Here is a 27315-nt window from a genome sequence, read left to right as displayed (position 1 = left end):
TGCAAAGATCAGCTATTTACAGAATATATTGATGACTTAGCTGAGGGGATTGAGTAATATATCCAAATTTGCTGACAGAACAAAGTTAGGTGGAAAAGTAAGCTGTCAGGAGGCTATAAAGAGGCTGCAAAGGGATAGGAACAGGTTGAGTGAGTGAGCAAGAACATGACAGATGGGATGTAATGTGGAGTTATTTACTTTGGAAGGAAAATAAACAAGGTAATTTTTTTAAATGGTGAGAGACTGAAAAATGTTGGTATTCAGAGGGACTTTGGTGTCCTTGAATCACTCAAAGTTAACATGCAGGTAACAGCAAGTAGTTAGGAAAACAAATGGTACCTAAGGCCAGGATATTCATGTCTATGTTTGAACAGAGGCAGCGGATTTATAAATGGCTTGTTCTGGGATTTCTGCCTCTGTTCCCATCATGTGGGATTTTTATGGCAAGAGTTTTAACAACACCAGGTTAAAGTCCAACAGGTTTATTTGGTAGCAAATGCCATTAGCTTTCGGAGCGCTGCTCCTTCATCAGACGGAGTGGAAATCTGCTCTCAAACAGGGCATACAGAGACAAAAAAATCAAATTATAGAATACTGATTAGAATGCGAATCTCTACAGCTGATCAGGTCTTAAAGATACAAACAATGTGAGTGGAGGGAGCATTAGGCACAGGTTAAAGAAATGTGTAAAAAATTTAACCTGTGCCTAATGCTCCCTCCACTCACATTGCCTGTATCTTTAAGACCTGATCAGCTGTAAAGATTCGCATTCTAATCAGTATTCTGTGACTTGATTTTTTTGTCTCTGTATGCCCTGTTTGAGAGCAGATATCCACTCCATCTGACGAAGGAGCAGCGCTCCGAAAGCTAATGACATTTGCTACCAAATAAACCTGTTGGACTTTAACCTGGTGTTGTTAAAACTCTTACTGTGTTTACTCCAGTCCAACACCGGCATCTCCACATCAGGATTTTTATGGCTCCAGGATAAGGGTATGGTACCAACTCCCTGCTCAGTAATCACACCCTTGCCTATTCATTGCTGCAGTGGGCATTTTAGAGCCCTACTATTTTCATGGAGTCAGGCCCGTTTTGTTAGGGGACATGTTCATGGCACTTCAGGAGTTGTGAACTACAGGGGACCCAGTTCCAAATGGGAAACCAAAAAGCTAAGTCACCTGCTGCTGGAATTCTTTCATTAACAGGCTTTGAAATAGAAAAATATCTGTTATTTCAGTTTCAATAGCTAGATGTTGTATTATGTCAATTGTGTTTTTGATTCAGTGATTGATCACAAGGCTCTGTCTTATAAAGTTAAGCTAACCATTACATTGATGAGCATAATGTAAATGTTGATTTGCATTAGTGTTCTTCCCATTAGGAAATATGTTCTTGTGCATTAAAAACTGAAGATGATTCTGCTTGGAATCTCTGGTGTAATAAATTGGAAGTGAGTTAAATGTTCAGAGCCCTTTAAAAGTAGTAAAAAACCTTCAGCAGTTGTCAGTTAGAAAAACACCAGTTGCTGAAGTACATTTGACTGGTAAAAAAGCACAACCATCTGTTTTTGCAATTTCAGTAGGCACCATTGTGAGTTGAAATTGTTTGTTTTGATAGCTGAGCACATTCTGAAAGCTTGGCTGAGTTTTAAAAAGTCCAGAACCATTTATCTCAGCAGGTGCTGTTTTGACATTTTGACAATTTTAAGAGGCTATTAAAGGATGATGTGCTTAATGAAATCAGTGTTTTTGTTTTTACAATAGAATGGCCACTTGAGGGGATTTAATGGAAATTATTTTTAGTATGTTCTGTTTGAATGAGTTTTTTTAAAAATAGTCATTTCAGAGATATCCTGAGGTCTGTTCATATTGGATACTGGTGAGTTGTATTGAGGGTTGGGAAGGGCCATGAGAATTGAAGGGCAAGGGGGCATGGGAACATGAAGGCATGGAGAGTGATGGGTGAGGTCTAAAGGGCCCAATAGCCTTTAATACAACTGGAGCAAAATCCTAGAGAACAGAGGCAGTTCTTAGCAGTCCTCTTCAGCACTTGCAGGCCTCTGTGGCTGACACTGAACTACTTCAGGAGATAGCAAACCTCACTACAACCTGCCGCTGGCTCCGCAGAACAAAAATATGGTAGGCGGAGATCCTTTAAAAGAGTCTGTTGGGTTGGGAAGTCTTCCAATTCCACCTTCCTGCTGCCTCCACGAAAATCCGGCTCAAAGTCTTTATTACAAAAGGGTTCAAATATAATAGTAAAGACAGTCTTATTGTGATTAAATAAGGCCTTTGTGAGATCACACCTGGAGCACTCTATGTAGTTTTGGACCAGTTACCTCAGGTGGATATACCTGCCTTGGAGGAAGTGTAGTAACACCGCTAGATTAATTCCTGGGATGCGAGGATTATCCTGAGGAGAGACGGCAAACTGGAGCTAGATCCCTTGGAATTTAGAAGAATAAGAGATTGAAACATAAAACTCTGAAAAGACTTGATCGGGAAATGTTGGCAGGATCTTGCCCCTGGCTGGGGACTTAGAACTAAGGGCCACAATCTTTGGAATAAGGGGTCGACCATTTAGGACTGGGAAGAGAAATTTCTTCACTCAAACATTTGTGGAACTTTCTAACTATTGGTTGTTCAATCATAAACCATAATAAAGACAGAGATTGACAGTTTTGGATTCTAGGAGATTGAGAGATATGGGGATAGTGCGGGAAAGTAGACTTGAGGTAGAAGATCAGCCACGGGAGAACAGGCTCGAAGAACTGAATAACTTACTCCTGTTCCCACTTTTATGCCCTTATTTTCAGTAATTCATTACAGTAACAGCTAGTTCAGGCTTTCTGAGAATTGTACAGCCAGACAACTAACATATGGTTTACTAGGAATTGGTTGTGCGGAAAGGGTGGAGACTTCCAGATTACAGCGTTGCCGAAGAATCGGGTCCAGCTCACAAGAAAGAATTTACAGTGACTTGCACAGTAGAAAAGTTTGTTGAAACAGGTATGAATCATGAATATTATATGTTTAAAGTTTATTTATTAATGTCACAAGTAGGCTTACATTAACACTGCAATGAAGTTACTGTGAAAATCCCCTAATCGCCACTCTCTAGCTGTTTGGGTACACCAAGGGAGAATTCAGTATGGCCAATGCACTGAACCGGCATGTCTGTCGGACTGCGGGAGGAAGCCCGTGCAGACATGGGGAGGACGTACAGACTTTGCACAGATTGACCCAAGCTGGGAATCGAACCAGGCTCCCTGGCGCTGTGATGCAGCAGTGCTAACCACTGTGCCAACGTGTGCAAGTCCAAGTTGAGAGTTTGGCATATCTCTAATTGGGAAGATGTTTGTAATTTAGCATATATTCCTAAACCATTGATTATAAAATAATTATGTAAATTAAATTTACATTAATTAAATTTTTTTGTAATTCCATCTTGCTGTTAATGTTTTTGTTGTGTGTCAGTGGCAAGAGCAGCATTTATTGCCCATCCTTGAGAAGGTGCTGGTAAGCTGCCTTCTTGAGCCACTGCAATCTTTGTGTAGGTACACTCAGTGCAGGATGAGAACCATGATGAGTGTGCAGAAATCAATTATTGACAATTACATTGTTTCATACAGAACTCACAGAATTGTTACAGCATAGGAAGCCGTTTAACCCGTCATGTCTGCACAGGCTCTCCAAATGAGCAACTAACTCCCCTAGTTCCATTCTCCCACCTCCCTGTAGACCTGCACATTCCTCCTTTTCAAATAACAGTCCAATTCCCTTTTGAATGCTTCAATTGAACCTGCCTCCACCATACTCTCAGGCAGAGCATTCCAGACTATAACCACTCGCTCTGTGGACAAACTTTTCCTCATATCACTATTGCTTCTTTTACTAATTACTTTAAATCTGTGCCCCCTCATTCTTGATTCTTTCACCAGTGGGAACAGTTTCCGGCCATTCACTCTGTCCAGATTTTGAATACCTCTATAAAATCTTCTGTGTCTTTGTCAATATGCTGCTCCTGCATCCACTCCAAGTTCTATCCCATGTGGTTCTACATATGGCCAATCGAAGAGCTCGTGTTCAAAGCCCTGAGGGCACACATGAGTTGAATTGCTTCCTCAATTCTAATCCCTGATTCTGCACTGCCTCAGTGAACTTTGACACCTTGGTACACATCTGTTGCTGCTGGGCTTAGAGCCTTCTTTCTTAATACTCATGAGGTCCTGCACCATGTACAGCTGAGCATGGCTGTGTCTTTTTTTTTTAATTGGTTCATTCACAGGATGGAACATGAGTGGCTAGGCCAGTATTTATTGCGCATCCCTAAATTGCCCTTGAGAAGGTCTGTCCTCCATCCTCTGAAGAGGACTATCCATAACTACCTCCTCTTGCATTATCGTGCCATATCTTCACCAGTGTCATCCTGTCTAACTGCCTGTAAGGATCACCAATGTGAGTGTGTGTGCACGGGTGGGAGGTGTGTCAGCATAAAGTGATGGTGCTGGCTCTGCTGTTTTGGTTTCTTGCAATGGCCCCTGTGCCTTTATAGGACTCAGGAGTTCCTCCTCCATGCCAGAACCTGTGGGAGACACGAGAAGAAATCATGAGGTAACCTGTAATAGCAGATCCCTCTTCAGTGCTGAGGCTCCCCAATGCAGTTGGACCTTTGACACACTGTCAGATGGGAAGCAGTGAATTCCATCCCCATAACCTGCAGATTGCAAGAAGTTTTCACCCTCACATCAGATATCATAGAATCTAGGGCATGGAGGCAGGTCCTTAGACCCAAACTGGTCCATGCCAACCAAAATGCCCACCTAAGCTAACCCCATATGCCTGAATTTGGCCCATATCCCTCTAAACCTTTCCTATCCATGTTTCTGTCCAAATGCCTTTTAAATGTTTTCAATGTCCCTGCCTCAACCATTTCCTCTGGCAGCTCATTCCACCCTCTGTGTAAATAAAAAAAAAGTTGCTCCTCAGGTCCCCGTTAATTCATTCCCCTTTTAACTTAAACCTATGCCCTCTAGTTCTCGATTCCCCAACCCTGGGAAAAAGACAGTGCATTCACCCTATCCATGCCTCTCATCATCTTATACACCTCTATAAGATCACTTCTCAATCTCCTATGTTCCAAAGTAAAAAGTCTTAACCTGTCCAAGCTCTTCCTATAACAGTCTCTTGAGTCTTGGCAACATCCTTGTAATGCCCATTCCTTTCTCCCTGAATTGTTTCTGCAAGGTCTCCCTGTCTATTTCCATGGCTTCCTCCTCCATGACAGTTACGGTGTGGAAATGGGACACTCCTCTTCCAGTCAGAACCCTCTCCCTGGCATTGTGAGCCCTTTTCTCCTGCAAGGACAACAGAGAGATAAGGTACTGCTGGCCTTTCTGACTGGTGCCAGTGGCTTTGACCTAAGCTGCGTGTATCAGTGCTGGCAAGTTCTCAACCGCACAAAGGCTCTGAACCTTGCTGAGAAATCAGCAAGTATCCTAGACACTCATTCCTCTCATTCAGGAGCAAAATTTGCTCGTTTGTCTGCTGGAGGTTGAGAACCTAGACCTTGTCATTAGGGTCTAAAGTTGAATTAACTTTGCCTGGGCAAAGAAAGTCATTGAACCTTTTATGGGACTGGACCTAGTTCCTATGGACCACAGATCTGCTGACTGTCTCAGCCATGCCATTTATTTTTGTCTTGGTGGCCTCCTCCCATCCTCCAAAAAAGAGGACCTCCCTCTTCCCTCATAACTTCCAGGAAGACCTCAAAATCAGCATTGGAGAATCAAAGGACTGCCCTGCTCCAGGTGTCAAACCTGTCCTCCTGACTCTCCCCCCTCCCCCCCCCCCCCCCTCGGCGCATGCATCTTTTCTTTCAAATAGTAGCCACTACAATGGCTGCCACAATGGCTTTAAACGGGGCCTGCACTTGGAATCCCACCTCTATCCCGCAGCAGCACTAATCAGCTGCTCAGCACACCCCAGAAATCTCAAACTGTGAACACTCACTCCCACCCCAGGCTGGGGACAGGACCAAGAAACAGTCCCGACGTTGGCATCCCGATCCATGAGGGAAAATCCTGCCTGATTCACTTCTGTATTAAAGGCAGTAAATAGACATATGTTGATGAGCAAAGTAATTGTATATGATGCAGACAATAAAAATTAGACTGTACAGAAATTAGAAAATATAAATTGAAACTTTAAGCAACAATGTACTTAAACGCACAATTATCACTGAATTGTGAATTTTTAATTCTTATGTGCAGGTTGTGGTACTTCAAAAAAAATGGCAAAGCGCAATGCTGCAGCAAAGATGGTTGCCAAACTACAGAATATTCCTGCAGACTGGAAACAGGGAGATAATGTCAATACTGATGTTATTTCATTGGTAAGAGTATGATAAAAAGTTTGCAGCAAGAGGTTCATGTTTAGATAAATTTACAGCAGTTTGGGAGGTGGTCACAGTTCTAACAAAAGCTGAAATCCGAGACTCTTTGACATTCACCTGCCTCAAGCAAGGAACTTGAATGGATGGTGAGATTAAAATCCAGAAAAGCGCAAATCAATTCGATAGTTGAAAAAGTTAAAATTTTCAGCTTCAAATGATCTATTGTCACATGTATTAGTATACAGTGAAAATATTATTGTTTGCACGCTATACAGACAAAGCATATCATACATAGAGAAGGAAAGGCGAGAGCGCGGAATGTAGTGTTACAGTCATAGTTGGGCGCAGAGAAAGATCAACTTAATGCAAGGTAGGTCCATTCAAAAGTCTGATGGCAGCAGGAAAGAAGCTGTTCTTGAGTCAGTTGGTACATGACCTCAGACTTTTGTATCTTTTTCCCGACGGAAGAAGGTGGAAGAGAGTATGTCTGGGGTGCGTGGTGTCCTTAATTATGCTGGCTGCTTTGCCGAGGCAGTGAGAAGTGTAGACAGAGTCAGTGTATGGGAGGCTGTGGTGTGAGTGAAAGTATTGCCATCTTGAATGTGATTTGGAATTAGCTTGCATGCTATTTGTCACCATGGCAACTGAACATAAGATTATGACAAAGGTTACTTGCCTTTGACTTTTATTGTTTTTAATTCTCTTTGTCCCCCCCCACAACCACTTGAGTCCCATTTCCAGATTTGTGGCTGCTTCTGCAAATTGTTCGTAAGACCCCAAGCAATTTTGCTCTGTTTCTAACTGATAAGTCTGAGTGTGCTGCAACTGCAATATGGTGTCTCAGGCTTTGCCTTTGAGAATATTCCTCATCTCTGGCTGGGGGAATTCAAACTGAAATTTGAAAATAAACTGGCATATTGCCTTAATTTGTGACATTAACATTAGGGAGGTTCTGGCAACTTGGAGAGTGAACCCCTCTAATTACAGGATAACACTAGAAGTGAGAGCTGCGACTGATTCACGTGGATTTGTTAGGAGGTAGAATATGCTGAATCCAAACAATTGGAGAGATTTAATGGATATTATTTTTAAAGAAAATGTAAACCACGACTTTCCACATCCTTGGTCTTTGTGGGCCACTTAAATATATATATTTAAAGTTTGTTTATTTATTAGTCACAAGTAGGCTTACATTCACACTGCAATGAAGTTACTTTGAAAATCTCCTAGTCGCCACACTCCGGCGCCTGTTCGGGTACACGGAGGGAGAATTTAGGCATGGCCAGTGCACCTAACTAGCATCATTGGACTGTGGGAGGAAACCCATGCAGACACGGGGAGAATGTGCAAACTCCACACAGACAGTGACCCAAGCCAGGAGTCGAACCCGGGTCCCTGGTGCTGTGAGGCAGCAGTGCTAACCACTGTACCACCGATTGATACTTGATTAACTTCAATTATTGTAAATTACCAATAGTAAGAAATTAATATGATTTAGGATTCACATAGGACAGATTTTCAAGCCTCCGAGCCCTCAAAATTCGAACAGCAGGATTCAGCAGAGTAAGAACACCAACGTCTGTACTTTCTCAGAAGACTAAGGAAATTTGGCGTGTCAGCTACAACTCTCTCCAACTTTTGCAGATGCACCATAGAAAGCATTTTTTCTGGTTGTATCACAGCTCCTGCTCTGCCCAAGACCACAAGAAACTACAAAAGGTCGTGAATATAGCCCAATCCATCATGCAAACCAGCCTCCCATACATTGACTCTGTCTACACTTCCCGCTGCCTCGGCAAAGCAGCCAGCATAATTAAGGACTCCACGCACCCCGAACATTCTCTCTTCCACCTTCTTCCATTGGGAAAAAGATACAAAAGTCTGAGGTCACGTACCATCCGACTCAAGAAGAGCTTCTTCCCTGCTGCCGTCAGACTTTTTGAATGGATCTACCTTGCATTAAGTTGATCTTTCTCTATACCCTAGCTATGACCGTAACACTACATTCTGCGCACTCTCGTTTCCTTCTCTATGAACGGTATGCTTTGTATAGCATGCAAGAAACAATACTTTTCACTGTTAATACATGTGACAAATCAAATCAAAAGAAGTATAAATGAAAATGTAGGTTGCGTATGACTTGTGGATTGTTTGGCCATCCATAATAAGTCATGGAACAAATATATCTTTTTAAACACATTGGATTCCTGAAACCCGTAAAAGGCTAGAAGAGCCAATTTGAAACATTTTAGACCACAATGTTGTTGGGTTTGAATTCTCTGATCTCCTCCTCCTCCTCCTCCTCTCCCCCCCCCCCCCCCCCCCCAAGCAAAAATTGAGAATTTGGCATTCAGCCAAATCTCCATTAACAGCAGCAGTGGGATGGGGAATCCCAGTGCAGGCAAGGTTGGAAAATTCCGACCAGAATTTGATCAAATGGAGTTTCAATGTTTTACCTCAATTTTTGTAAGAATAAGCTAGATCAGTTAATTCTATGCAAGTGTCAAAAAGTCAAACTTGTATGTGCTTCAGATACCTGAAGATAAATGGAATGGTTCAAGGGGAAAGATGTCGGTAAGCAGCTGGGACCTGCTAAGAAATTCATCTGGAGAAAAAATTAACCAACTGAGGAGGAGTCCACTCAGCATTCCCAACACTGACTATAGTCTGATGTTGGCAGAAGTGATGGAAGAGCAAGGATTTGATGTCTCCTATCTGGACATAGGTATGTAAATTACAACAGCCCGTCATCTTAGTTAATGATTTTCACTTCTCAAAATGGAGCTGAATATTTTACATTATTTAATAAAATATCCAGTCAAAACATTTGGTAAACTGCTAACGTTCAATTAGGAGTCTACTAGTCATTTTGTAATTCTTATATTGAATGGAAGTTGCAATACAGGACTAAGGCTAATCTTGCTATCTTACACAATCCTTCCACTTCTCAACAATGTTAATCTAGAAGTCTTGTGGCACTGTGGGTAGCATCCTTCGAGCCAGAAACTCTGGTTCAAATCTTACTTCAGGACTTGATGGCCAAGAAAGGTGTGTTCGTCATACTCCTTCCAATATATACCAATGGCAGGCAGTAAGAGTGGAAGAGAGATTCCTGATTAGAGATGTGATAGAAAAAAAATTGGGGTATCTACAATCACTGTTTATAGCTCTGGGCTACAACATGCATGTAAAGTGCATGTTGTAACAGTAACTGGGACTCCAGTTGGCCCGACGACCAGTGTGGATCAGATTGGTGCCAACGACAGAGTTCAATACTTGTTCTGGTTGCGATGGATCCCTGATCTGCCGCCTTGCTCTACCCGTGGTGGAGATCATGACACTGTAGGTTGGACCTGTCTTTGGACTCAACTGAAGGAGGAGAATTAATCCACATCTATATTATTTACCTTATGCATGTCCACACCATATATGCTTATGGGTATGTTAAGCTTAATTCAATGACAAACTCTATTTTTGCTCAATTCATTTTTTGAAATGGGTCCCAAAGTGCATAGAAGTGATCTTTAGAGTTATCTTAATCTGACTTTTGTGTTGATACTGTGACTTAAATTGATTTTTTAACTGTACTGATTGTAACAAGTATTCATAATGACGACTAGATGGGAGGTTACTATCTCATTATGTAAATTATGAATCAAGACTATTTAAAGTGATAACACCTTTCTATGAAGGCTTACTGATTGTTTGACCTGTGTTTAACTGGGGGAAGAAATTATTTTGTTTTGTTCTGTTACAGATGAGTTGACTGTGAATGGGCAGTATCAGTGTTTAGCTGAACTCTCAACTCAGCCGGTTACTGTATGCCACGGTACTGGAATTTCCCGTAGTAATGCTCATAATGATGCGGCCCACAATGCACTGCAATATTTGAAGATTATGGCTGGAAGAAATTAAGAAAAGATTCAAGTTTCATCTACATTGCCCTAGAAGAGAAATAAGCAACTCCAAGAAGTATTTTTCTAAATTACATGATTGAAGCACAGCCTGAGATTTTAAGCTGTGTTTTAAAGATTGGCCTAGGCGTATGTATGTATGTGCACACAACAAACTGTTCTGAGTGTTTCCTTAGTACTAAAAGTCTGAAAGGACCCAGACTATTTTAAAGAATTACACAGTACCTTTGAAAAGCAACTTATCAAGAAACTGATTTTTAAACGTTTCTCCCCAGCCCTGTCCCTAAGTGACAAATGGAGTCTCATTAGAGTTTTCTTTATGGAAAGTAAAATAGTCAGACACATCTTCCTATATATATCATTTAGTTCAATTGTCAGTTTTGTCCAGTTCATGTTCAAAGATGAATGACACCAGTTAATTAAAAATAACACTTTGAAACATTTAGCAGGATTTTATTAACTCAAAACTATAACGGGCAGTTTTCTTTTTTTAAAAAAAGGTTTTCCTTTTCTTTAGATGTACATAAAGTTAGTTAATGGCCCCTACTAAACTCTAGCTCCCTATCCTATGTGGTTCAGGTTGGGCGCAGACAGATGGATCAATTGGACCTCTTTCCACCCTCATGTCCTAGCTTGTCACTTTATTGCAATATTTTAAAAATTCTCTTTTAATGAGGAAGCTTAGCCATTCAAAAATACTTGAAATCAGTTTGGTCATCTACCAAAGTAATGATGATATCAAATGATGCATTGAAGAATTAATTTGGCATATAATAAAACTGTTACAGATGAATATTGAGGCCCAGTGTAAGTTTTCATTACAACTGATCTTCAGGTCATCCCTGAGTTTTCATGTATTTATGCTTCTGTATCAGACTTTTTTTTAATAGAGCCATCAATTTTTTAGGAGTATGAATATAAACATTGTCATAGCTTTATAAGCTGATACATTTGTGCTAATATTGAGAGTGGGAATGAATATTATTTATTTATAATGAGGCCTAAATAATTTTTCCATCAGTTTTTAACTTTTCACAGTTTAACTTTTTAACATGTTGACAATCTGAAAATACATTTGCGTAACTCAGCTAGATAGAAATTGGATTTTCCTATTATTAAAAGTAATCCTGACTGAGGCTGTCCAATTAATAACTGAAAAGCTAAACTATTTTAAAAGTTCTAATCCGGTGTTGTCTATGCTCCAAACAGAAATCATGTTCATTTATGATAACAGTTCTTGTACAAACAAAACAATCTCTCTCTCAACATCCCTGGTTAGCCATCTAATGATTGATTTGAACTGTATGATTGTAAGCATGCTTTGTTTTCAGTCTTTGTATATTAAAAAGCTATTTACAAAATGTTAATTATATAAATCCATCTGTAGACTTAATTATGGAAATGATTAGTACTTTCAGTAATTTTGTATCTGATTGGTTCAAGAGAGCCACTTAAGAGCCTCAGGAAATTTATCTTCATGACATAGACCTCATGTTTCAGGCCTTCCATTGTCTGATATCAATGTGGCAGTTTTTCTGTAATTTATACTTCAGGAGCTAAATGAGAACTTTAGCTGTGTTATCGTGATGTAATTTCATAGTAAAACTAAAGATGAATAAAGGTATTGTGTAAAAACAGATTCATTAATTTTGCTTGTGAACAAGGGCCTGAAAATTTGACCTAAATGACCGAAGTCTCCAATAAATTGGAAACATATTGGGAAAAGCTGGTTGTACTTGCATTGTGGGATTTCATTGGTGTAAATAACATTTTAATTAGGTTTCTTCTCTTTGCAGCACCCAGTCTTGATACTTTAACACTCTCTAGTAGTTCACATGTTAGTACAGCACAACTGGTAGAAAAGACTCCTGTACTTGCCTGACTATATAGCAAGAGTGCCCCTCTCAACCCTACATCAAAAGAATGTGAGCTGTGAAACCTATCCCTTCTTGACTGCTCCAGGTCACAAATTGTTGCTTTCCTCTTCACATGCGTGAAGACCTCTACTACCACTACAGCAGATTGATTTTCTTTGGAAAAGGGCCAAGATCTAAGAGCAATGATACTTCCAGAGTTACTAACCCACTTCCCTCCTCCCCAATTGTCTGGAGTATAGTTAAGTTTATTAGTGTCACAGTAGGCTTACATTAACACTGCAATGAAGTTATTATGAAAATCCCCTAGTCGCCACGCTCTGGTGTCTATTCGGGTACACTGAGGGAGAATTTAGCATAGCTAATGCACCTAACCAGCATGTCTTTCAGACTGTGGGAGAAAATCCACACAGACACGGGGGGAATGTGCAGACTCTGCACAAAGGACCCATTCCCGGCTTGGGTCAATGAGGCAGTAGTGCTAGCCACCCCCATTATTTACATGCCATACTATATGCTGTTGTTTTTAACCAAACCAGGTGGATTTATGTTCACAAACAGGGCAAGGAGGAATTGGTAGGGCGAGGGAACCGTGGTGCACCAAAAAAGTTTCTTTGTTGGTTAAAAAGAAAAAGGAGGCTTATGTTCGGATGAGACGTGAGCACTCGGGTAGTGCACTAGAAAGCTTTAGATTGGCTAAGAGGGAGTTGAAGAGCGAGCTTAGAAGGGCTAAAAGGGGACATGAGAAGACTTTGGCGGATAGGGTTAAAGAGAATCCTAAGGCGTTCTATAGGTATGTCAAGAACAGAAGGTTGGTTAGGGCAAGTTTAGGGCCAGTTATAGATGGCAGAGGGAAGTTATGTGTGGAACCGGAGGAGATTGGTGAAGCATTGAACCAATATTTCTCTTCGGTGTTCACGCAAGGGGACATGAATATAGCTGAGGAGGACACTGGGTTGCAAGGGAGTAGAATAGACAGTATTACAGTTGATAAGGAGGATGTGCAGGATATTCTGGAGGGTCTGAAAATAGATAAATCCCCTGGTCCGGATGGGATTTATCCAAGGATTCTCTGGGAGGCAAGAGAAGTGATTGCAGAGCCTCTGGCTCTGATCTTCAGGTCGTCGTTGGCCTCTGGTATAGTACCAGAAGATTGGAGGTTAGCGAATGTTGTCCCATTGTTTAAGAAGGGGAACAGAGACTTCCCCGGGAATTATAGACCGGTGAGTCTCACTTCTGTTGTCGGCAAGATGTTGGAAAAAATTATAAGGGATAGGATTTATAGTTATTTGGAGAGTAATGAATTGATAGGTGATAGTCAGCATGGTTTTGTGGCAGGTAGGTCGTGCCTTACTAACCTTATTGAGTTTTTTGAGAAAGTGACCAAGGAGGTGGATGGGGGCAAGGCAGTGGACGTGGTATATATGGATTTTAGTAAGGCGTTTGATAAGGTTCACCATGGTAGGCTTCTGCAGAAAATGCAGATGTATGGGATTGGGGGTGATCTAGGAAATTGGATCAGGAATTGGCTAGCGGATAGGAAACAGAGGGTGGTGGTTGATAGTAAATATTCATCATGGAGTGCGGTTACAAGTGGTGTACCTCAGGGATCTGTTTTGGGGCCACTGCTGTTTGTAATATTTATTAATGATCTGGATGAGGGTATAGTTGGGTGGATTAGCAAATTTGCTGATGACACCAAAGTCGGTGGTGTGGTAGACAGTGAGGAAGGGTGTCGTAGTTTGCAGGAAGACTTAGACAGGTTGCAAAGTTGGGCCGAGAGGTGGCGGATGGAGTTTAATGCGGAGAAGTGTGAGGTAATTCACTTTGGTAGGAATAACAGATGTGTTGAGTATAGGGCTAACGGGAGGACTTTGAATAGTGTGGAGGAGCAGAGGGATCTAGGTGTATGTGTGCATAGATCCCTGAAAGTTGGGAATCAAGTAGATAAGGTTGTTAAGAAGGCATATGGTGTCTTGGCGTTTATTGGTAGGGGGATTGAATTTAGGAGTCGTAGCGTTATGTTGCAACTGTACACAACTCTGGTGCGGCCGCACTTGGAGTACTGTGTGCAGTTCTGGTCCCCACATTACAGGAAGGATGTGGAGGCTTTGGAGAGGGTGCAGAGGAGGTTTACCAGGATGTTGCCTGGTATGGAGGGGAGATCCTATGAGGAGAGGCTGAGGGATTTGGGATTGTTTTCGCTGGAAAGGCGGCGGCTAAGAGGGGATCTTATTGAAACATATAAGATGATTAGAGGTTTAGATAGGGTGGATAGTGATAGCCTTTTTCCTCTGATGGAGAAATCCAGCACGAGGGGGCATGGCTTTAAATTGAGGGGGGGTAGTTATAGAACCGATGTCAGGGGTAGGTTCTTTACCCAGAGGGTGGTGAGGGATTGGAATGCCCTGCCAGCATCAGTAGTAAATGCGCCTAGTTTGGGGGCGTTTAAGAGATCCGTAGATAGGTTCATGGACGAAAAGAAATTGGTTTAGGTTGGAGGGTCACAGTTTTTTTTTTTAACTGGTCGGTGCAACATCGTGGGCCGAAGGGCCTGTTCTGCGCTGTAATGTTCTATGTTCTATGTTCTATATAAAGACACACACTCAATTTGCAAAATAATTATTTTGTAAATTGAGTTTGTGTCTTTATATGCCCTGTTTGTGATTTGTGATCCCACTCACCTGATGAAGGAGCAGCGCTCCAAAAGCTAGTGGCTTTTGCTACCAAACAAACCTGTTGGACTTTAACCTGGTATTGTGAGACTTACTGTGTTTACCCCAGTCCAAAGCCAGCATCTCCACATCACAGCATTTATTGCCCATCCCTAGTTGCCCTTGATACAACTGAGTGGCTTGTTAGGCCATTTCAGAGGGTAGTTGAGAGTCAACCAAATTGCTGTGGCTCTGGACTCGCATGTTGGCCAGACCTGGCAAGGACAGCAAATTTCCTTCCCTAAAGGACATTAGTGAATCAGGTGGGTTTTTATGACAATCAACTATGGTTTCATGCTCATCAGATTTTAATTCCAGATTTTTTTTATTGTATCATGGTATTGTATCATAAGCAGTAGATAATAGATACTGACAAGATTTAAAATGAGAATTTAAAGCTTGGAATATTAATTTACTAACTAGGTACAGAATAATTTCCCAATATTTCTCCGCACCACTTGAGCTTTGCTATAATGGTTTACTTGAATAACTACAGCATCAACATACACATGCCATAAATTCTGAGCTATAATTTAACAAAATTGAAAACTGACATTTGGATGATAAACTATAGATTGAATTTTAGCTGTAATACTTACCTAGTTTTGGAGAACTCATTGTTTCTATACCATGATTGACAAAGAGAAAGGAGTTGGTATATAAAATATAATTACATATCGCACCAGTTATAGAACCAGAAAGTAATGAATAGAATGTATTTACATAACTTACTCACTGAATAGCTACTAAACATTCAGGAAATGTTCAATTAACAAATGATAGATTCAACAGAGCCTAAAGGTACTCTTAATTCATATTTCATCATAAGTAAAAGAGGGACCTAAATTAGCTGAATGACTATTTTTTGATTTTACTTTCTTATGCTGCAAATCTATAGCATGGTGGCACAGTGGTTAGCACTGCTGCTTCACAGCGATTTCCAGCTTGGGTCACTGTCTGTGCAGAGTTTGCATGTTCTCCGTGTCTGCATAGGTTTCCTCCCACACTCCAAAGATGTGTGGGTTAGGTGGATTGGCTATGCTAAATTGCCCCGTAGTGTCAGGGGAATTAGCTAGGGTAAATGCATGGGGTTATGGGGATACGGCCTGGATGGGATTGTGATTGGAGCAGACTTGATGAGCCAAATGGCCTCCTCCTGCACTGTAGGATTCTATACAGGTTATATATCCTAAAATATAGTAGGCATTGCTAAATACTGATGTGCTATTTCTCAAAGAAAGCCTATTGCTGCAACTAACCAAAGAGCTTAAGACTGAAGGAAAAACAATCCATAGTTCCAATGGTGCCATACAATTTTATTAGAACGAGCACAGATAGCAGCAGTGTACAGAATATAAGTACATATATGCATTAATTAACAATTGCACTTCTTCAGAGGCCCTTTTAAAATATGCACTTCAGTAACCTATTTATGCATCACTGTCAGGTTTAGCACAGTAAGAGTTTTAACAACACCAGGTTAAAGTCCAACAGGTTTACTTGGTAGCAAATGATGTGGCATTTGCTACCAAATAAACCTGTTGGACTTTAACCTGGTGTTGTTAAAACTCTTGCTGTGTTTACCCCAGTCCAACGCCGGCATCTCCACATCAGGTTTAGCACCAGTCAGTTCATTTCCGTCTTCCAAGACAACTCATCACTACAGACCTTTTGGTAAGGCATTTGTAACATTCATTGGCAGGCTAATTTATACTTGCACATGCAACTTAATTTACATTGCAACAGACACTGCAGCGTGAATTCTCTCTAAACAAACATATTAAAATTTATCTATTTAAGTCAGGCACAGCCTGAAAATACAGAAAAGTAGACACCTGTTGAAACATATAATACAGGTACAAAGCAATTCACTTTGTTCTGCAAAGCCCAATGCTTCAGTACGAAAGATACTTCCCTTTTTAATGTTTTGTAATTCCCAAAGATGAATTCCAGTCATAGGATAGGGTGGCAAAGGGATAGAATGAAAATTGATTAAATAATTGAGGGATGGAATAAATATTCCAGTTTTGGAAAATGTAACTACGTTATTATACACATGTAATGTACAGAAGAATGAACATGCAATGGACATCTTAGTCATCCATCTCCTTATTCAGATAACCAAACATAGTGATTGCAGTTTCCTTTTCAAATATAACTAATGCAACTTTAGATATTGTTACTCAGCTGCTGTTTGGCAAAGGTTTAACAAGAAATATGTTTTAAATGACAGGGATAGGAGGAGATTTTTCCTTTTGAAATTAGAATTTTAGAAAAGTTATTGAATGAAAAAATAGTTTCTAAATTAGAAACCAACGACACTTAACAAAATCCAACACTAAATTGATATCCCAATTTTGGCCTAAGGACTATACTTCAAAAGATTTAATTTTTCAGCAATTGGACCTTAAGGCACTCGAGTAGAACTACTGATCAAAAAAGTTAATAGCCAAGAAAGAAACAGATGAAATGGAATGGCTAGAATAATTAATGTATTAAGTGGTTATTCAACTGATACAATTTTGCTACTTAGGATGAATTATTAAATCATTTCAATGGTGGAGTACAAAGAGAAGAAGAGAGTTTTGTAGATATGTTATGATTGAAGACTCATTATTCAGAGATAATGGATAATTTCAGCACAACAGCAACATTAATAATCACATTACTGTTGTTCAATAACTTATTCACACAACACAAATCTAATAGCTTTCGGAATATTAAAAAGGCTTTTACTATGGAAGTATATTGGTAAAACCTCTATTTACATTCTTAATCACACATTGTACTGGATGCATTTATTTAAAAATACATCTGTAATAAGATCTAATGAAATCTATACAGCTATGATGAAAAGTAATCAATATAGTGCAGTGTCTAATATTTTATGACAATTTTAGAAAAGTTGACCAATATTTTAGTTCATATGCGCTTTGTAGATGGATTTTTATGATTCCTTTCTTAGTTATCAATCTCTGAACCCAGCTGTTCACAAAGTAAAGTGTAAGCTACATTTATGTTCACTGACAAAAAAGTAATCTTCATATTTTCCTGATAAGCTGAGCAGGTTAAAAAACAAAATTACTTTATTAATCTAGTGAAACAACTAAGCATTTATATATTGGGAAAATTAAAGCACAAACTACATAAAGAATTAGCAAGACATTTTCATTCATTCAATATTCCTTACAATATGAAAGAACTGAAAATCCAAAAAATGTGAGCTTGATTCATTTGAAAGCAATAAATGGCTCCACTTGTCAACTGTTGCTAAGTGGAAGAATAATAACGATATTGAATAGTAAATAGGATCAAATGAAATGATCTTAAGTTTTTGAGATATCTCAGACGGGCTGTAAAATGAAACCTTCTTTTACTTTCTTGACTCACAGTTAACTGCATATAACCAGTTGCTTAATTAACTTAATCAACAAGATAGAAAATCCTCATCCTGTCCAATGCATTAATAACTGAAATAGACTATGTGTTTACATATTGTCTGGTGGTCCTTTTGGTAACTTTTCTTCGGGAGAGTAGCATTTCTTCTAGAATCTAAACAAATGCTGACAGCATGATTTTGTATTACCCTGTCGTATGCAGATTACATGTTATTTAATTACTCAGCTAGTTGGCTATGATGTCTCAAATATAAAAAAAAGTCTAGATTTTCTTGTGCGGTTTTGATGCATTTCAAAATTGACAGGCTTACGTTCATGAATTTTACATAATGCATTAGAAAACTTGCATTGAGTTTAGGGCAGCTATGCTATGTATGTGCATCTTACATATCTTGGTACAGCCTGCTATGTTTCACCAAAGGCAGTTGGAATCCAGTATGATGGAGTAAAGAGTTAATTCCATCGAGTTAAATGATAATGGCTACATCACATAAAAGATGATCATGGAAAACCTTTAAACAAAATGAAATACATGTGGTTGTATGAACACATTCAGCTTAAATATCACTGTAAAAATTATAATACCTCTTAATAAGACCACCTGTGTACTCAGCAATATATTCTGTTTATCAAATGGTTTTCTAATAAGTGAACTGACTGGGGATTGGCTTGATTGATTTGTATATATTTCCTTTAAAATACCACTGCCATTAAATGGGTTCCAATAACCGGTTTCTATTGCCGCACCATTGCTTATATCTTCCCAGACTGAACATGCATACAACTACTCACTGAAACTGAATTTAAAATACACCGTGTACTGAAATTTGTTGCTCGTGAACACAGTTTCTTGCTTGCGCTTGCAGGACCGATAATAAATGATGTAGAACTTTTTACACATCAGTGTATAAATATTACTGATAAATATATATTCTTTATAAACTTTAAAATTGTGACACAGAACATAAATGGCAAGCCAAGTGAAAACAAAGCCCATCTTGAATGGTGGAAGAAAGTAATGAATGCTGAATGAGACCACATTAATAAATGTTAGTGAATTTCAACCCAATTATTGTCCTGTACTCTAGGCACATTAATCTTTGATATGATGCGTTATATTTGAAAAGTGAGTTGACCTTATGTAGATCTCCAGAATAAAAACCATGTTTGCTAAAGGTATTTACTATTTTAAGGCATGGAAATGAATGTTGAAACATTTTAGCAAAAAGCCATGATAGTTATTAATGCTTCATTAGGATTATATTATTTTCATAAATATGTGACTGTCAAACAGCCATCCCTATTCTTGTGCATTCACTTTAAATTACACTTTTGGTTTACCAAAAATTCACAGTTTTAGTGGAAAACAATTTTCTAAACCAGTGTTTGGGTCATGGCCTATATTTATAATGATGTCTGTAATTAAACAGACATACCTAGCATATGACCAGCAAAACCACAAGAACACAGTAAAATTTATAATAGCAATAATAACTTATGCATAGTTAATTTCTTCTCCATGAAGAGTGTATTTTTATTTCTTCAGATCCAGTTACCAGAGTGTTAAGGTCTCTAATTTATTAAACCCTGGATCCTTCCGCAGTTCCCAGTAGTTGCCATTGCTCATCCAGGATTCTCTTTGATTACCTTCATAAACTTTCCTGCAAAAAAAATTATGGAGCTTTTGTTAAAATCACCTACAAATGCAAAGGTGGGAATTTTCCCGTCCCACCTGCCATGGGACTCGTAGCAGGCATGACACGGACCATGCAAAGGTCTGTTGACCTCAGGCAGGATTTTCTTGCCTTGAGGCAAGCATGGCCGGAAAATCCCGCCCAAACTCTGTGAATAAAATAATCCATTATGATATCAGATCATGAGCTAGCCAAGGCAAATTAGTTACTACAGATTCTTCCTGAAATGCAACAGACACTACACCTAACACAATGACGGTCAGCACTCACTTAAAAAATCGTGGTTGATAAATTGTATTGTTTTCTTCCATAAACCTTCTCTGCTCCCTTTGCAATTCTTCTATTCTACGCTTCTCAGCTGCAGCAGCTTCAATATTTCCTTCTTCCAAATATCTGGTGAGAAAAGATACAAACTCAGTATTGCTTCTGAATTGATGTTTGAATTGGCTGATGCCTGATAGATAAAATCCATTTCTCCAACATTTTGTTGGGAATACGCTTGTAGAAATAGTACTAAGGCACAAGGGGGAGCCAGTTTGTGTGCAGCATTCTCTGTGGACAATAACATGAGGTGAACAAATCTACACTGATTATTTACTTTTCTATTGACTTCAGCAAGAATATTACACTGAAAATCAGCCTCGTATCAGTGGTAGTGCTCTTACCATCGAGTTAGGTCATGGGTTCAAGTCGACTCTAAGGAATTTAAGCACATAATCTAATCTATTATACATAATCACTGTAGCATTAATAGAGGGTCTCCACTTTTGGATGAAGCAATAAACCAAGATTGTACCTGCTTACTCGTGCAAGCATGAAAGATTCTGACCCAAAATTTCCGGTCAGAGTCAGAACACCCGTGTCTGACCCTGGTCAGACAGAAAGCCATGATGTGGAGATGCCGGCGTTGGACTGGGGTAAACACAGTAAGAGTTTTAACAACACCAGGTTAAAGTCCAACAGGTTTATTTGATAGCAAATACCATTAGCTTTCGGAGCGCTGCTCCTTCGTCAGATGGAGTGGAAATGTGCTCTCAAACAGGGCACAGAGACACAAAAATCAAGTTACAGAATACTGATTCGAATGCGAATCCCTGCAGCTGGCTTCCAATCCACGATGCAGAGGAACACTCTCAGCGCAGGAATCCTCGCAGAGAGCAGCAAAGAGAATCAGTGCTCAAGCCACATCCTCCTTTTAACAGCACTAGCTGCCATAAGATAAAGCTGAATACATTACACTGTGTTCCTTCATCTAAGTCATTTAGATTTTTATCACTTTAGGCCCCAGCACTGATCCTTCCTGCACTTCACTAGTAACAGCCTGTCAACCTGAAAATGGCCTGATATTTGTCTGTCCTCCTCTACCCATGCTAATATATTACAACAACTCCTTGGCCGGAATTCTCCGGCCATTCATGTACTGCTGCCAGCGGGGATGGAGAATTTGGCCAAATCTCTTTTCACTACAGCATGACCAGAGAAGCTGTGCAAAGTCGGAGAATCTCACTCCTTATTTTGTGCAGCACCTTGTCAAATGCAATTTGAAAATCCAAATAAGTGACATCCATTGGTTTCACTTTATCTGCCCTGTTAGTTTCACCCTCAACTGACTAATAAATTTGTCAAACCTAGTTTCCCTTTCAGAGAAGCATGTTGACTTTGCCTCATCACATTACGATTTTCTAATTGCTGTTACCTCTTTTTTTTAATGGTTTGCAGCATTTTCCAAATGTCTGATGTCAGGCTAACAGACCTGTAGTTCTGTGCTCCCCTTCTCCCTCCTTTCTTGAACAACGATGTTACATTTGTTACCTTCCAATTCACTGGGAGCATTCCAGTTTCTGGGGGTCATCAACCAGCACTTCTGGGTTCTAATATTGTTAACTCTGAAAGTGATACATTTAATCCTTTTTACCTCTGATCTGGTCTAAATCTGGCATCTGTTGATGGGAGGAACTCTTTCAACACGGGATCCAATTCATTCAGCTCAATAGCAAATCTCGTAAAACCATAATACATCTCACTGTCTGTCGGCATTGAGCCTGTGGAATTTTAAAAAAATGTTTATATACCAAAATAAATGTACCTTAACGTCATTGGCATGCAAATATACAGATATCACATTATTTTCATTGCAACTAAATTACTTAAGACCTCTGTTATGCAGCATTAAATAGGTCAAGATAACATCAGGAATAAAAGTTTTGGAGCTGTTAAAGATTGGTATCCAATTTACTATTCACTTGCCAACAATTCAGCAATTCTTTTGTTAAACGAAGCAAAGAGTTTTGTGTAATTTTAAATGCAATTTACATATTTTATCACTGTCTAAATATTGACTTGCAGATTACTAACATGACGAAAGTCAGTTTAGAGTGACAAAACATACACTCTGAACAAAATGGATATTGTAATACAAACATCTGATGTTATTCAGTTAATGAGAGAATACAGCAACAATGCTGTATTCAATATCACGGTGTGTGTCATGTATGCTGTGTCTATTGTCCATGCTGATCTATTGGTAGATTTCCCTCTTTCTCATCAAAGATGCATTTACACTACAGGATGACCATCATCATGAAGCAATTTCTGTTTTGAACAGATGTTAAACTTAAATCAAGGGTGAGGTAATAATCAAACTCAGCAGCCCAATTCCCTGAAGGAGAAAGGATTGTATTATATGTAAATATGATACATTGCCTTTGTCAAATCTGGTTTAAAAAACAGGTCGAGAGAATTCTGATTGAAATCCTGGTCTTTTTAAAACATACTTTACTGCAAATTTGGGGAGAGTCATTAGGGGGGGGGGGTGGAGGTTAGCGTTTGGGCAGGAAAATGGAGGGTAATGATCCTGCCTCCCTCCGATTAAGTCTGAGACAGGAAGGCTCAAGGATGGCCTTTTCACCCGGCAGCAATTGAGGCCCTTACGTGACCACCTCTGCTGGTATTTAACCAGTGACAGTGGGGGCCATGTCACATCGGCCTACAGCCAGGAATACCTGGGAGATTCCTCCTTGCTGGGCACTCTGCTCAAAGGAGGCACCTGCTGGTGGGAATGGAATAAGATACTCCTCCTTCACGTCAACTCCCCGTCTCCTCCTGCTCACCCACTTGGCCTCCCTCTTATGGCTCCATCACCAATCGTCTGCCCAGGTTGCACTGCAATACTGCCGTGGCCACTGCTCCCAGTGGTGTTGCTGGTGCTGGAAGGCTGCCAGCCTCTGACTGGCCAGCAACTCTGAGTTGGGATGTCCCACACTGTGATTCTTGGGGGAAATTGCCCTCACAGGAGCCAGGAGACCCAATGGCAGAAAGGTGTGGGACCCCCATTGTGCCTCTTGAAAATTGCCGTGGCGGAGAAGCCACTGGTTTATGAGCTGGTAAATGGGCCCCTGTCACAACCATTAAATTTTGCCCACTGCTCTGTAAACATTTATATTTCCAACCGTCAGGCTGAGTAGGCACAAGTGTTTATCTGTTCTATATCCCTCAGCCAGGGGAAGCAACCTCTCAGTGCCTACCCTGTCAAGCCCCTTCAGAAGCTTGTATGTTTCAATGAGATCTCTTCTCATTCTTCTAAACTCTAGAGAACAGACTCAATTTAATCAGCCCCTCATTGTAGAAAAAGCCTCCTGTTGCAAAACAATCCTGTTATGCCTCCAAGACAAATATATTATGTTTTAAATAAGGAGACAGAACTGTGCACAGTATTCCAGGGAGGCACACATGCTTATCACAAGTGCATGATGCTCTTTTCTGGACCGAACATTTGAACTTGTAGCCAACTTGTTGCCTATCAATGTAAATTCAAACCACCGTCACACATCTCAGACTTGTAGCTACACACTTCCCTTCTCATTCTATTTCCTAACTGCTATTCAATTTTCATATTATGCAAACCTTTCTTCCAATTTCAATTTTCACCTCACCTTCTACCAAAAGAAGTTCTGATATAACCAACATGATAGTTCCTCGCTAGTTCCATACACCTCTCAGATTAAAATTAATCACAATGCATTAAAACAAAGGCGGGCTACAAACATGACTTCAAAAGTGTTCCACTCCTGGAAACAATACATTATACCCTGTCATGCCTCTTCCCCTCCCCACTGTGCACAGGAGCAATTTAGAGAACAGAAGTGTAACCCTGCCGTACAAGATGGAGTGATAGGGAGCGAAACCACTTTGTCATGGTAATAGAGGCAACATGTCAAGTAGCAACAGGAAAGTGATACTCTGGCAGAGAGAAAGAGAGACATCTTTGGCTCTGCTAGGAAGGGAAGGTACACTTGCTGTCAGGGTTTATTGGATTCACAGAAAACAGCACATCTGCCAACATAATATAACTAATTGCATAGGTAAACAGACAAGTGCATATAAAATAATCTGAGATTTTCAACTTCTATTTAACAGAAACTCTCATGAAGTGGACTGTAACAGAGAAAGTGCTACATGTAAATGGTGTGGAAGATATATACGGATATTCATATGCTCCCAAAAGAGATCAGATAATTTGGATGCAATTTTACTTAGAAATCATAGAATTACTACAGTGCAGAAGGAAGCCATTCGACCTATTGAGCCTGCACCAACAACAATCCCAACAAGGCCCATCCCTATTACCCCACGTATTTACCCTGCTAATCCCCCTGACACGGAGGGGCAATTTAGCATGGTCAATCAACCTAACCAGCACATTCTTGGAGTGTGGGAGGAAACTGGAGCACCCCGGGGGAAACCCACGCAGACACGGGGAGAACGCCCAGACAGTCACCCAAGGCCGGAATTGAACCTGGGTCTCTGGCGCTGTGAGGCAGCAGTGCTACCCACTGTGCTGCCCATACTTAACCCGTCCAATGAGAACAGGGTCAAACACCCATTTTACAAGTTACCCAATTTTACACATCACTGGCTTTAACTGTAAAACAGGCATCCAGTCAGAACCTGCTCTATTCACACTGCTTGGGTTAGGTTAAGGTTACTCCTGTTGTTTTGAATATCCTTCCAGTTACTAAAATGTAAAATGTTTTTTTGGTTATTGTTTTCACAATAGAACTTTACTTTTTGAAAAAAGCAAAGGTGTCCTAAATCGCAACATACCCAAGGATCTAAGTGGTTACTGTGGAAATCTGATCTACTTATTGAAATTATAATTGAAAATGCCAATAATAAGGAACCAGAAAATGAGGTAGTGGTTGTGGTCTCAAAATAAGATGCATGATGTTGCTGTTGCTCTAAATGTCAGTTCTTTGTCTTCACTAATTTAATCAGTTCACACTCTATATGTTGAACTCTAAAACTTGCACTGTGATATATCACTCATCAATGAATTCACCTGGTCTCCATGTGCATTTGGCAGAGGGTGCAACTCCACAATACAGCCCTTCATGCCACTTGCCAAACAGTCGGCGTACTACCTTCCCTTCCTGATCCATCACAAGTCCTTGGACTTCATTTACGTTTGAGCTCCAGTAATTTCCCTTTGTAAGTAAAGGGAAGAAATATGATTATTTGATAAACAAACACCGATCCCTTTAATATTTATGATGCTCTATTTTTGAAATAAGGCAACCATTTTTCTTCTACAATTGCATATTTAAACTAAGTTTATTTTTCACCACTGCAAAGCAAAGAGAAATGTATTAAATATGTAACACACTTTAAACATACATTAGAGTTAATGCTGCACAATACGTGCCAATAATTCCAATGTTGAAACATTATTCATAAATGCGTTCAAGTTTGATCAAATTCAGGATCAGAGTCAAAGAACAAAAGAATAAAGAAAATTACAGCACAGGAACAGGCCCTTCGGCCCTCCATGTCTGCAACAACCATGCTGTCCGACTGAACTAATACCCCATACCCTTCCGGGGACCATCTCCCTCTATTCCCATCCTATTCATGTATTCGTCAAGACATCCCTTAAAAGTCACTATCGTATCTGCTTCCACTACCTCCCCCGGCAGCGAGTTCCAGGCACTCACTACCCTCTGCGTAAAAAACGATGAAGGAAGTCAGTATTTACTAGAAAACATTGTACACACAAAAAAAAACACTGCAGGAAATCGCATTATGGTGCCATTATTATACAGTGGTTGTGCTTCTGTAGTTAGCTCTATTTCGTCCTCTCCTATCTAATCATTTTCCAACATTGCTTCCTTGGTGTGCAGAATGTGCCATATTACACCAGTAGTGGGCGAATATCAGCATGATGCAGCCTCAAACAATGCTTAGATCAAGCAAAGTACTTCTAATATCAAAACCAAACTGTGCTTCATAATTCCAGAAATTGAATGTTATTATGCAATAAATATAAATGGATTCGTTATAATTAAAAGGCATCCTTGAGAAACATTTTCACAGACAAATTCCATACAATTACACAACTGACTTTTTGCATTCAATCAAGAATAGTCTTTTTATATTAATGGAAATGTATCTGCATTTACCTTAATGAAAGTCAGTTTACAAATACACGCATTATTCTTTGTGTTTCTAACGGTGATTTCTCCATAGTGTTCTATCCAACGACGCCCACTAAGGATGTTGTGTATACAAGTGGTAACTTTGTTCCATTCAAAATGATCACCATATCTAAAATATCAAGTAATTATTCTGCAATTATACAATTATATTTAGCTGGTAGCAAAAACATGAGGAAATATAATACATATGTGGTTTCCTAGTTCAAATGACTAGGCTGACAAATAAAATAGTAAACACTATAAAAAGGAGTATGAAAAGCAAGTTGCAAGGAATATCAAAATCAATGCAAAACCTATTACAAGTACATGAGGAAAACAGAAGAAATGTGCCTCTGATAATGGTAATGTCAATGAAAATAAGGAAAAGGTTGACATACTAAATACTTATTTAGCTTCAGTACCTACAGTAGAGGAACAGGTCAGAAAAAGCCTGGCCTTCTTCTTGCCCCTTTTACTATTTATATGCTTATAGAAGACTTTTGAATTCCCTTTCAGGTTAATTGCCAGCTTCTTCTCATATTCTCTCTTTGCCTCTCATTTCCTTTACCGCTGCTCTGTCAAATTTTCTGTAGGCAGCCCGGTCCTCATTATATGATCAAAATTAAATCTGACATAGTCGCCCTTTTTCATTTTCTTTTATCTCTCTCTTTCCTCGTCCAGGGAACTCTGGCTTTTGTTGCCTTACCTTTTCCCCGCGTGGGAATGTACCTCAACTGTACCTGAACCATCTCTTCTTAAGGCAGTTCCGTTACAGTTTTGCCCGACAATCTTTCATTTCAATTTATCCTGCACAGCTCTGTTCTCAAACCCCTGAAAATTCCCCTCCTCCAATTAAGT

The 27315-nt window shown here is 39.8% G+C and overlaps 2 protein-coding genes across 2 annotated transcripts in view; one reads left to right on the top strand and one right to left on the bottom strand.

The window, feature by feature from the left end:
• Positions 1–11944, top strand: part of prkra (protein kinase, interferon-inducible double stranded RNA dependent activator) — a 37581-nt gene extending 25637 nt beyond the window's left edge. Inside the window, exons 5-8 of the mRNA XM_078228484.1 lie at positions 2891–3008; positions 6272–6393; positions 8926–9118; positions 10151–11944. Coding sequence (XP_078084610.1) covers positions 2891–3008; positions 6272–6393; positions 8926–9118; positions 10151–10308 — 591 coding nt within the window. The 3' untranslated portion in view covers positions 10309–11944. The remainder of the gene's footprint in view (positions 1–2890; positions 3009–6271; positions 6394–8925; positions 9119–10150) is intronic.
• A 4206-nt stretch (positions 11945–16150) lies between these two features.
• Positions 16151–27315, bottom strand: part of osbpl6 (oxysterol binding protein-like 6) — a 99923-nt gene continuing 88758 nt past the window's right edge. Inside the window, exons 17-21 of the mRNA XM_078228483.1 lie at positions 26443–26587; positions 25326–25470; positions 21903–22029; positions 20258–20380; positions 16151–19954 (exon numbers count right to left, since the gene is read on the bottom strand). Coding sequence (XP_078084609.1) covers positions 19846–19954; positions 20258–20380; positions 21903–22029; positions 25326–25470; positions 26443–26587 — 649 coding nt within the window. The 3' untranslated portion in view covers positions 16151–19845. The remainder of the gene's footprint in view (positions 19955–20257; positions 20381–21902; positions 22030–25325; positions 25471–26442; positions 26588–27315) is intronic.

Source organism: Mustelus asterias, chromosome 14 (genome assembly GCF_964213995.1).
Source record: "Mustelus asterias chromosome 14, sMusAst1.hap1.1, whole genome shotgun sequence".
NCBI classification, from domain to species: domain Eukaryota; kingdom Metazoa; phylum Chordata; class Chondrichthyes; order Carcharhiniformes; family Triakidae; genus Mustelus; species Mustelus asterias.
The sequence above is the reverse complement of the archived record's forward strand: the minus strand, read 5'-3'. Positions and strand labels throughout refer to the sequence as shown.